This window comes from Capsicum annuum, chromosome 1, assembly GCF_002878395.1.
Source record: "Capsicum annuum cultivar UCD-10X-F1 chromosome 1, UCD10Xv1.1, whole genome shotgun sequence".
NCBI classification, from domain to species: Eukaryota; Viridiplantae; Streptophyta; class Magnoliopsida; order Solanales; family Solanaceae; genus Capsicum; species Capsicum annuum.
This window is the reverse complement of record NC_061111.1, coordinates 198,587,502-198,600,567: the sequence shown is the minus strand read 5'-3', so window position 1 is coordinate 198,600,567 and position 13,066 is coordinate 198,587,502. Positions and strand designations below refer to the sequence as shown.

Here is a 13,066-nt window from a genome sequence, read left to right as displayed (position 1 = left end):
TGTAAGATGTTTGTATTATGGTCATAAGTAAAGAGTGAACCATATACGACATAGTAAATCGTTGCATCCTTTAAAGTCTGGCAACTCCTACTAAGAACATCTTCAGCCTATTCCTAATAGCCAGGAATATAGTGAAACTCGCCACTAAGCTGAAAAGTGTCACTCCACATATTCTCTCCATTTATGATTCGCCGTCCTAAGCATGGCAAAGTACTAGCAATATTTTTTGATATGAGTATTGGAAGAACGAAGTACCCATGTCTTAGGTGGACGACTATGGTATTTAAGAGTCCATTGGTCCAAACCAGATATATTCTCTAAAGGTGGCCACGGAGCAACACATTGTCCCGCTAATAGCGTATCAATGAGTAGCTTTGTCTTCATCTCACTATCCTTGTGATTTGATATTATAAGATATTGCGGCTCGGAGGAAGAAGATACTGAATCTCTAAAGTAAACCATGATTCAAACTGCAAAAGAAGAAGAGTATTTCATTAGCACTTACTCGATAGTTCAATAATTATGAATTCTAAATTCAAACGTGATCAACATCAGTTAAGTATTGATCATATAAAGTCTTTGACTTAGACATTGTGAGGCCTTCAGCTTAGACAGTGTAAAGTAGTTGCCTCAAATAAGGTAAGGTCTTTGGCTTAAACAGTGTAAAAGTCTTAGTCGCGGACCATGTAAAGTCTCTGTCTTAGACGGTGTGAAGTCTTTGGCTCGGGCAAAGCAACATTTTGGCTCAGATTGTGTAAAATCTTTGCCTCAAGCAATATAAAGTCTTTGGCTCAAACGGTGTAAAAAGTCTTAGTCGCAGACCATGTAAAGTCTTTGCCTTAGATGGTGTACAATCTTTGGCTCGAATAAGGCAGCACTTACGACGCCATGTGCTCAAATATTCTGTGTTTCTAAAGCCTCAAATTTATGATGTTGAAGCAAAGATATTAAGCACATCCCGTCACACCATAAGATCAATAGGTTGTGCTATGGTAAAACTTTTCAAACTGTGACATCTTCAATATAAATATTGTTTTCGGTGACCTACGAAAAGGAAACGACAACAAAAGAATGCGCAAAAGAGAAAAGAAAAATTGTTTTAATGTTGGTATATGTTCATTGTCCAATATGGTGACGTCAATTTATGCGAAAAAAAAAGGAAAATAATAATGTCAAAATAAAGTACGTCAAAATGTTACCTTAAAGTGGCTAATGATCTTACGTTAGCAAAATCATCAAACTCAAAGCAAGCATGGAAACAAAATTTTGACGAATGTACACGTGACCAATAAAGACAATTCATAAAGGAGTTATTTGCTAATAAATTAAATAGCAATGCTACATATAAAGTATTGTTACTTTTGAAAGGGAAAAAAAGAAAAGGCTGCTGAAGTAACAAAAGTAGTACCTTTTTTCTTAAATAATCGAAAAAGCAAAACGGAAAGGCTGTTGAAGTATTAAGTGACAAAAGTAGTACCTTTCCTGTTTATGGTTACTTTTTTTTAAAGAAAAAAAATTGTTCATTGAAAAGTAAAAAAAAAAAGCTGCTTCATTGACGCCTTTTTCATGTTTTTGGCAAAAGTATCACTAGATTATTTTTAGTATGCAGTCAAAGAATGAAAACAAATGATTTAAAAAAAAATACTTGATAAACATGGATGTTTCTCTGAAATGCTTCACAATTGAGTTGGAAAATTATTTTTTTTCTTCTGAAAACTCAATGGACTGTTATTTATAGAGGGGGGAAAATATATTAGTCTCCTAGTACAACACAAATTCAATATTGATAAACCATATATTTTTGATATAAGGACAAAAAAAATTTCTTTACCTATCAAAAGTCTAAGAGTTCTCATAAAGTTTATCAAGAACTTTAAAGATAATCGTCCACAAATTTTCTTGATAGTGTGGCCCCACTTTACAAGCAATAAATCATCATTTCACTATTAGTGAAACTCTTGCACGTGGAAATTTTCAACATGGACATTTATTTACTTCTCCTGTCTCATTTTATGTGACATACTTTGATCAGACACGTCATAAAAGAAAAATGTCCTTGTGGGATCTCGTGACTAGGGGTGTGCATCGGTTCGGTTCGTTGTACATATTATTGGTTCGGTTTATCGATTTTTGATTTTTAAATATGCTAAACCTATAACCAAACCAATAAGATATTTTTTATCGTTTTTTAGTCCTTAACGGTTCGATTTTCGGTTTAACCGATAAGAAAATGCTCATAAAATAGAAATAATAGTAACTAACATGAAAAAATCGAATCTTAGTTGTAACTAAGAATCCTATATGATGTGTTTTAATTTACAAGAATCTTCAAGTTTGAATTGATTTTTTCTTATTGGGTAACCGATAACCCAATAAGTGTTGGATTCAAAATCGAGAGGGCGTCATGCGGAAGCTAATAGTTTGCAATCCATCGACGATAATTTAGATGACAAATAAAAACATACTAAAAACATTATTATATGATTTGACCAATTGACCTACATATAAAAATTTAGATATAAAAAAAACATAAGAAACTATTAGAGAGAAATCTCCCCCTAAACAAGACTCTTTTAAGACTACATTGTGGATGCTAATTTGTTATGACTTGAGAAGAGAGATTTTCTATTTATAGAACTACAAAACCTTTTCTCTAAGACAGAAGAAACCTAATAGAAAAAAAGATCTTTTCCAATAAGGAAATCTTTTTCCAAAAAGAAAAGTAATTCTAATTATAGCAGAAAATCAGGTGGAGTAGAAAATTTAGGGCAAATCCTAACAAATCTCCCCTTGGCTTGAATTTTTGGCAAATCAATCTTGATCTTCTTCATGTGCATGAGCTTCGTTCTTTACATAATTTGCATCACTACTGCTTGCCATTGTTAAAAATAAGATTTAAAATATTGTGGTTAAAAGTGGGTTAAAAATAAATATTTTATTTTTATTTTTAAAGACACAGCAATAGGAATGTTGAAATATGTTTAAAACTTCTTCTCCATATGTAGTTGGATAAAAAATCTTCATTATCATCAAATTGATTAAAACCGCCTTGAACTTGTTTTCAACCTCTGGATCTTTGAAACGTAGGTTCGGACCATTGAACCATAGACTTTGATACCACTTGTTGGATTCAAAATCGAGAGGGCGTCATGCGGAAGTTAATAGTTTGCAAACCATCGAACGATAATTTGGATAACAAAGAAAAACATAATTATTATATGATTTGGCCAATTGACCTACATATAAAAACTTAATACAAAAAAGTATAAGAAACTATTAGAGAAAAATCTCCCCCTAAACAAGACTCTTTAAAGACTATATTGTGGATACTAATGTGTTATGACTTGAGAAGAGAGATCTTCTATTTATAGAACTACAAAACTCTTCTTCTAAGAAAGAAAAAACCTAATAGAAAAAGAGATCTTTTCCAATAAGGAAATCTTTTTCCAAAAAGAAAAGTAATTCTAATTATGGTAGAAAATCAGGTGAAGTAGAAAATATAGGGCAAATCCTAACAATAAGAATAAACCAATAACATTTTTATCTGTTCGGTTTCTCGTGACTACAGGAGCCGAGTTAGGAGCCAGCGAAACAAACATTTATTGTGTACAAGACAACGAAAAATTATATCTCAGTCCAATAATACAACACTTTTGAGGTTCTCTAATTTAAAATTTTCAACAAAGATATGTATGAAGGACAAAACAAACATTTAAATTTCAAAAAAAGGTAATTACAAAAGAATCAATAAATTTTCTTTTATAGAGAAAGATCAACAAAGATACGTTAGGTTGAGGAACTTCTCTTATTAAATTGGTTAATATGATGCTCACTATCTTGATAGACTAACTTCTTCTTCAATGGTCTTTTGATTCTTCTACTTCAATAGTCTATTCATTTAGTATTTGATCTTCTTCTTTTTCCTTTAACTCTATACCATTTTAATTTATAAGAGGAAAAAATATAAGAATGAAAGCATGACAAATGAATAGATCAAAAACATGAACAATGAATAATTATTAAACTCATACTAGGAGAGTCTAAGAAACTTGTGTGCAACTTTAGTGTGTCTTCATTTAAGAGAATGCACTACAACTACGAATGCAGAACATAAATCAATCGTGGAGAAAATGAACATATTGCCTTGGGTCCTCCGGCTCAGTACATTGATGTATTTAGAAAGGTGATTTATCTTACAATCAAAAATACCAAAACGTAAAACCTCACACACATTAATATACCATCAAATAGAAAACGAAAACTTAATTTCCTTTTAAACTCATAAAAATCAGCAAGTCTCGGAAGAACATAGCCTTACTGAATGAAGACCTCATAGTTCAGCGAGATGAAGTACTTTGGACAGGTTACCACCATAGTATATTTCCTTCTTTTCATATACCCGTATGCATAATTCCATTCTTATTTTCGTGTTTAGTTTATACTCTTTATATTTTTAATTATTACCATTTTAAATTCATTACTTACATTTACAAAATGTGTGTTACCAACATAAAGATGTCCCAATTTATCAAAGAGGAGATTAAATGACTGTAATTGATCTCAATGAAACCAACATTTTTTCCACTAAGTTTTAGCCAACAGAAGAAGTTGTGCTGCTTTTCTAACTAAGACTAACCAAAAATCTACTATCAAAAGAAAATTACTCCCTTTATGCTCTGTTTCTTCTTCCTTGACAGCATTATTTAATTTCATTTTAATTGGATGTTTCTCGTTAACTAAACTTTATTGAATTTTCAAGTGATGTTAAACAATTCGAACATAATAATAATCTATATATTGTAATTTTGTGTTAGTTCCTTTGCTAATGATGATATGGTAAAAGGTAAAAAGAGAGAGAATAATACAAATACAAAGGAGATTACCAAGAAAAAGAAATACTAAACAAAAGTGAAGCTTATTGTAATTCCAATGTCTTTCCATTTGACATGTTAAAGTGTGAGCTCGTTGAAATCATAAATTATAGCGATGACAGAAAATGTGGAAGGAAGCTTCAATATGGGAACATAAAGAATCAACAATCAGATTGTAGAATAGGTCTGAAGCAACAGTGAAAATAAATGTCACATAATCAAAACACTGAAATAAACTCAAACTCAATGTAAAGAAAACACATAAACGATAATCAAATAGGGTCTACCTCTAAGGATTTTTAACCCCTGAAATTTTCAATTTTTAGGAACAGATTTAAAATGGATCAAAATCAGAACCTTCAAAAGATCCAAGATAACTTCGAGAATCAATGTTGAATCTCCATTGCTTCTTCATTATCCATTTGCTATGACTCCCCATCTGTTCTTGTCTCTTGTCTCTGCCTCAAATTCGTTTGCCCTAAAACTGTCACTGTCAAAAATAGTGAAGCAACTCTTAATATATATATACACACGCACAAAATATATATATATGTGTGTGTGTATATATATGTGTGTATATATATCTGCCAACTCAAATTCAACAAATTATATACAAAAATTTGAACGGCCATGTGACCAGGAGGTCACGGGTTCAAGCCTTGGAAACAGCCTCTGGCAAAAATGCAAGGTAAGGCTGCGTACGATACACCCTTGTGGTGGGGCCCTTCCCCGGACACCGCGCATAGCAGTAGCTTTAGTGCACCGGGTTGCCCTTTTTTTTTTAACTACTTGTTTACCATAAGATTAAGTAGGTGAACAAAGATGAGCACCAAAAATTTAGCTTGTTGATTTTGTCATGGAGATGAAGATTTGCTTTTGATCTCATCATAGAGATGGAGATTTTCTTCCACATTGTTATAGTGAATCGTCATATAAATGTTGATAATCTCATGAGATAAAAGCATGACTACATTGCAAACAAAAGGAAGGTCCCCCTGATGTACTTCCTGATCAGAATTTTTGTGTCGCCCAATTAACTCAACTTGTAGGCATCATCAAATTCTGCAAAACAATTACACAAAAGAACATACAGTGACATAATGGGTGTGACATTTGAAAATATTTAGTCTTTAGAAACTTCCCCAGCATCCACAAATATTTCAACTTTCATCCTTGTCAGTTCTCAACCAAAGTTCCACAAAAACCTTGCAATCTGAACATTTTAGTCATTAATTAGATGGTATGTCAAGTCTGACGACATTCCTCATTACTAAAACAGAATTTATCAACTTTATCATCTACCAAAAACTCTCTTATTGTCTGACTACATGGCGTTATGATCCCCTTCTTAGAATTTGGCAGCATAAGCAATGCAAAAGAATATAACAATCAGCATTTTAAAGTCGAGTATTCAAACATAATTGATGCACAAAAGCAATGGATAGAATAATATATAGAAATGAAGAATAAAGATAACAAAGAACGGTTTGCAATCGTGGTTTTTATCAGTTTAGTATGAAGTGTTTAGATTTTTTAACCGTTGTATTATATTATTTTTTTGTCCTAAATTGTTTTTAGATTGTACAACCTAAGAAAATGTCTTAATTGGAGAGGAAGTGGCCCAAATCTCCTCTTTAGAAAGGACATGAGATTTTGCTGAAAAATAAAATTTTATTTAAAAAAAGAATCTAAGCGTAGTTCATTGAATTTTAAAATTTAATTTTTTTAAAGGTTTAAACTGTGCATGTTAGTTAGTTGGGAAATGGGTTAGGGGCGTGCTAAGTTAGCTTTCCCTTCGAATTCCTTTTTATTGCTTTATTTTTTCAAACTAAGTACTTGTTTTTTAAATTTAAATTAAATCTTGTTAGATAGAGAACTAAATTTTGTCTTTAAATTTGGGTCGTAATTATTTGAGCTTTAAGATTGTATAATTCAGCAATGGTTGCTTTTTCTCCATTTCTTCTTATATAATTGTACTTTATATTTTACTCAAATTGACATGTGATTATTTTAGTGTACGGTTGATTTGGCTTAATTAGTGGAACAATTCCAATTTCAAAGTTTCTATTTTTTTGGTCTTTAAATTGTTTTGTGAAACTTAATTAACAATTAAAACACATTAAAATTTTAAAGTAACTGCAAATTTGAATTTTTAAAAAAAGTTGTAAAAAATAAAAGTAAATACTAACTAATTCTTACCTAATTGATTAACTGGTCTTTAAAAACTACATGTGTCAATTTTAAAGGCCGCCCCTTGGCATAATGGTCCTCTCCTTTTAATAATATATAGATATAGATAATTTGAAGCTAATAGCTACCGTGCTGAACGTTTGCAAAAAAAAAAGATTGCTGCAAATGGAATGGTTTGCAAAGTCCATAGTCCAAGAAGAGATATAATGATAGATGACCTATATCATATTAATTACCTAAAAACACAAATAATTTTCTAATAGCTGAGGACCAAAAAGCTAGTTCAATTAAGAAAGTTATGTTCACTGCTGGCTGTATGAACTTTTGACTGCCATGATATATAAATCAATGTCCATTTCAAAATGAAAAAGACGTATATATCAATGTCAGTCCAGTTGAAGTTAAAAGCATCATCAATTGCCTAACTACGCACACATTAGTTCCCACTGCTTTCAGGGACTGGACAAGGGAGAGTGAAGGATATGGCATATGGACTTGGGTCCATGGTTGTGCAAAATAGATGTTCCAAAACTTGTACCCAAGGTTTTAGCTCCAACTGTCTCAGATCCTTTTAGGTTTTGGACCCTTTTCTCCGAACTTGTGATTTCCTTTGCTTGATATCACCAAATATCATGATGTCAATTCTCAGTGGTTTCAGTGGAAGAGCATAACACATTGCTTTAACAGTTCGTTATCTACCCTTTTTTATGGACAAAATGGTCTACCATAACCTAATCTTCACGGTAGGCCCTAAAATTAGTCCGTTTTGATTTGAGAGCAATATACATGGCATAAAAGTGACAGAAAGCCAGCTATTCTTCTGATTATAATGATATATAGGTTGGCTTTTTTTTTTTTTTGGCTGAAAAAAATCTCTTCAGGTTTGTTCCATAAACTTACTGCCATACTTTTCATCTTAGTCTATGTTCTTGCAAAAATAAAGCCCAAAGATTAGCGCACACTTATAATTTTGCTGAGCATCACCTGCATAATCTTTTTGGTTTCGTTGTTGCCTGATATTTTTAAGTGATGGTTGATAGGTCTTTATACAATCTGATGTGCTCGATGTGGCGCTTGACATGAGGAATTATTTTAATGCTGTGCCTGATAAACTTGTACATATAGATAGTGTTGACCCAAGTTTACCTTGTGATAGTGATGGATGGGTTTTGAACAATCCTATGGGGATAAGAACTGAAAGGGAGATCCATGCAGAGTTTGAAGGTTGCAAAATCTACAGAAGGGTCTACCAAAAAGTCCAACATTAACTCTCTGCTTCATAACTTTCTGTTTTGAACTTGGAACACACAATTTTGCTCGTAGCTATCTCTTGGCATTAGTAGGATCTTAGCAGTCCCTTCAACACATCTATGTCTGTACTACTCATTCTAATGTCTCCCACAACGCAAAGTTGAAACTATGGAGCATGAAGTTCAGCAGTTCGACTGTTGACGGAGAGGCTTGATAGCACAGTGAGACCCCCTGCAAAAATGGCATGCAACCTACATCTTATATGAACACTAGCTCTCTTTTTTCCTTCATTTTTATTTCTTCTTTATTCTATTTTGCAGTTTTGTACCATGGAGTGTGTTGTCTTTAGTTGGTAAATTAGAAGTTTTTTTGGCTAACTAGGCAAAGATACTGGTCAATGTGTAATAGTGGACGTTTATCGAGCTTTTCCATGCAGTCTCTCACCCAGAGCGGGCTACGGATCAGCCCGTGACGCCAGAATTTAGTGTTGTTTTCACCTACAAGAGGAACTATGAGTGCATAAATGTTCAATTCTCTGATTTCTTGAATGTAATTTTTTTAAAAAAAAAAATAAAGGAGATTCCAAGGCATGACAATTGAAATGTTGTAAAGAGTCCATTTTATGGCACCTGCTTTTGGAGCCAAAATTCCTTCAATCAGAAACTGTCAACATTTTTAAATTCGAATTGGTCCTGATTTTGGTCAGAAAATGTTATTCTCGCGCTGACGCTTCGGAAAATAGGTGGAATAATAGTATCTTTATTTTCATTATGAGTAACATGTTTCGTGTGCTTTGTAATCCAAGGCGGAGTCAAAATATTAAGTTTATGAATTCTAAACTTGCGACTTAGCTAGTTTCAGTTACTCGATGCATAACTAAATATTTATATATCGATATAAATACAGGATTAAGTAAAATTTATTGAATTTATTCAAACCCATATTACCCATGGCGCATCACATTCTCTGCCTATGGGTCTGGAAAGCCAAAATTGCTAGATTTAGAATTGAATGCATCCTTCCTTTTAATGGACCTTTTTGTTTAACTTTTACCTCTTTAGATATATAGAATATAGAATATATGCCACAGCCAATTATCACCCTTTTGTTTATGTAGCGTTCTTATGAAGTTGTGAAAAGTTTCTAAAGAAAATGTGCCACTTTGATTTGTTCTTCAATTTTCTATTATTTTCCAGAAAAGCGATCAGTTGCTCAGTTTCACCATTAGTGAGGGTCAACACGCTTCCCCAGTTGGTCACAAAAATTGGCCATGTTAGTCGGGGATTTTGGGCTACAGCTGACAAAAAAGTTTTAAAATGATGTGTAGGTGACACAAGTCTTAATAATTGAGTGGAGGTCATAATTACTTAATTATGGATTAAGAAAGTTTGAAAAATTTTAAAATAACTCACAAGTTTTTAAATTTACACTTTGATCCAAATGTTAGTTAATATAATGGAAAATGAAGGAAAAAACTGCGCGTTTTTCTCTCTCCTCATCCGTTATTATTTTCTCTCTCTTCGCGATATTTGTTGCTCATTGTTGCTGCTGCTTTATTTATCATCTTCTGATTCATTATCATCTTCATATTCTTGTTGATCATTGTTGTTGTTGTTACTGCAACTGCTGCTCTTTGACCAATTTCTTAGGTCAAATTTTGTTTCGTACATCACTTTCAGCTTTGACATTTACTTTGAGAGGAGATTTTGGTAAGTCAAATTATGCTTTTTAGTTGAATTTGTCATCTGGGTAACTGCTAGTTTGCTGTTTTTGCAACAATAGCTAGCACGCGAACATAATGCAACATAAGAACAACTGTTTAAACAGATCCATCATCTGTGGCACCAGATAAATGTTCTGTTGCAACAGTAGACACATGTTGGATTAATGATTATGGTTCTAGGTGCCCGTAATATGAATCGATAGATGGGTATTCTGTTGCAACAGATTAACAATCTGTTGCACCAGATTAGTTGTCTGTTTTAACAGATTAATAATTTGTTGTATCAAATTACTAATCTGTTGCACCAGATTAGTTGTCGGTTGCAACAGACAAGTAATCTATTGCAATAGATAATTATTCTGTTGCAACACATGAATAATCTGTTTCGAACAACAAAATACAGCTCATGTCACAAACCCAACAAATAACTCATATGTTGATCTCTTGCTATTGATACTGGATTCAAATTATTCCTTAATTGTAGACATGCCATTTGTTGAGAAAAAGAAATAGAAAGCATGAAAATTAAATAAGAATTAAAACGTCAAATGAATCGAACATAAATTTTTTTATTAAACAAAAAAACTAAAAATACATAGGTAAAAGAAAAGAAAATGCTTAATTATTATCATCATCATTATTTGTATGGCCAGCCGACCAATCTTCAACCGGTAGCAGCAGCGCCCTCCTCAGCCTGCGGATCTCCCGCAGCATCCTTACCCTAACAGCGGCCAATTCCCACTGCAGGTCATGAACCTCCTTCTGCAGTTTCCGCATGGCATCTTGTAAAATAACGAGATCCCACACTAGATCAGCCATATCTAGAGAAAACGCATAAGTTGATAAAACACACACGTAAAAACAAAAGTAAAGAAAAAAAGAATTCGAACGTAATACAACGTATATTTACACAAAAATTGAAATCTTTTTTATTATATTTCTATATTTGATTCTATACCATATACATCTCTCATTCTATATTTATTTCAAAATTATTTAATGTAATGGTTAGTTATAATTAATGAGACATTCCTCCGCTTTCAGGCGAAAGTGAAGATAAAAAATAAAAATCGATCGTTCAAGTATTTCAAATTGAATGGTAAAAATGACAGGAAGAGGGACATATAGAAAACTTACCAGAGACAGGAAAAAACTATCAAGTTCTTGAAGAGAAAGTAGTTGTAACACCCCGTACTTAATTACGTGCATTAGTCATTGTTATATGTGTTGGGGTATATGTATTGATCCTAAGTTAGGTATATATGAGTTTAAGTATGAGTATTGATTATTTTGAGATGGTTTCAAGTGTATAGTTTGATTATAGGTGTATAGGAATCGACTTTATTTATATCGGAATTTTCCCGTCGATGGTTCCATACGAAGGTTATTGAATAAGCTTTCCAACGATATAAAGATTTCCAAAAACGGATAAGTTTCGGATATAAGCGAGCTCGTTCAAAACTTTAAAACGGTGGCCGGGATGTGAACAGTAAAATGTGCAGGAAACTACTGAGGCCTGCCAGTTTCTTGGGTCAACTTTGAACGATCATAACTCCCTCAATATAATGAACTGGTTGAGCTACCATATATCAAAAGAAAGATCTTTGAGTCTTCTTTCCAATGAAATTGGTTTCATCCAAATCCAACATCTGAGTAAGGAGTTATACTCGTTTTACTTCAGCCTCTCAAAACAGATTTTTAGGGTCAACTTCAAACGATCATAACTACTTGTACAGGACGAACTGGGTGGATTAATTTATATTAAATTAAAGACCTTTGAATTATCTTTCTAACGATACCAATTTCACCCAAATCCGATATCGGAGCAAAGAGTTATGGCCGATTTACTTTAGCCTATCAAAACAGTCCACCATGGACAGATTCGGATTTACTTAAATTTTTAAGGGCAATATGGTCATTTTCCATCACCTCTTGAACGAAAATTGGTCATTATATACATATACTTAGCCTCATATCCATTATTTATCATCCATTATTGAAAACTAAGAAACCCTAGCCAAATTTCAACTCCAATTATCTTGTGATTCAACCGTAGAAAATCCAAATTGATTCCGTAGTTGTGTTCACCGTCTCAAGGGCTTCGAGAAGCACCCCTTATTTGTGCCAACAGGACTTCGAAATCAAAAGGGCCTTTTTTTTTGGTAAGGATGTAAATTATGTTGGTGTTATTTATATGGATATGTATATATATATATATATATGCATGTGAGCATAAGAAGTATGTTATTTGATTGTTGTTGAAAGATGATTGGAAATGATGTTGGATTATTCTTGTGCATGGTTGGATTATGTTAAATTGTGAAGGAATTTGGGGTGATGATGTGGTATTGATGATGTGGTATTGAAATGATGATTATATATATATACACACATAAACCTATTGTTCAAGTTGGTTTTTGGAATGTTTTGCAAATATTGGTAGTATGGAATTATGGAAGAGAATTGTGGTGTTGGGTTGCTAATACTAGATGCCAAACATTTCATTGTAGATAAGTGATTTGTAAAGGCGGGAAGTTGTGTTGAATTGGTAGCTGAATCTACAACGAGGTATGTAAAGCATACTCTAACAATGTTCTTTGGCATGAAAACACCAATGTTCCATCAAGTAAGATTCCGAGGTTGTCCAAAAACATGTATTGTTCTACGTTACCAACGAAGTTGTTTCCATCCTATAAAGTGTCAAAATGTTCATTGATATACCAAAAGGCTCTTATTTCATTGTTGTGATATTGATGATTCTGAAACATATTGTTGATGTACCAATGAGTCCTTATTACATCGTTATTGTATAGAAGGTCTATTACTTGGTTCCTATTGATGTATCATTGTTTCAAGGTATCAAAAATGTGGTGACGACCGAAATAACAATCTCAAAGATTAATTGAACTAAGTGATGAAAGTTCTCTCTTATCGGGTGGTATCCCAGGGGCATAAGCCTAGCATGGGTCGATCCCTATTTCATGTGTTTATGGGTGGTATCCCAGGGGCATAAGCCTAGCACGGGTCGATC

General features: G+C 33.0%; 1 protein-coding gene across 3 annotated transcripts in view; it reads left to right on the top strand.

Annotated features, from left to right (window-relative positions):
* LOC107855931 (tRNA (guanine-N(7)-)-methyltransferase) overlaps nucleotides 1-12,604 on the top strand; it is a 36,455-nt gene extending 23,851 nt beyond the window's left edge. The window contains exon 8 of one of the 3 annotated variants that reach the window (XM_047399858.1): nucleotides 12,546-12,604. In XM_047399858.1, coding sequence (XP_047255814.1) covers nucleotides 12,546-12,560 — 15 coding nt within the window. In that variant the 3' untranslated portion in view covers nucleotides 12,561-12,604. Of the gene's footprint in view, nucleotides 1-8,101; nucleotides 8,861-12,545 lie in introns of those variants that run through there. The other 2 variants (XM_047399861.1, XM_016700934.2) reach the window with 2 other exon arrangements.
* Nucleotides 12,605-13,066: the final 462 nt, after the last annotated feature.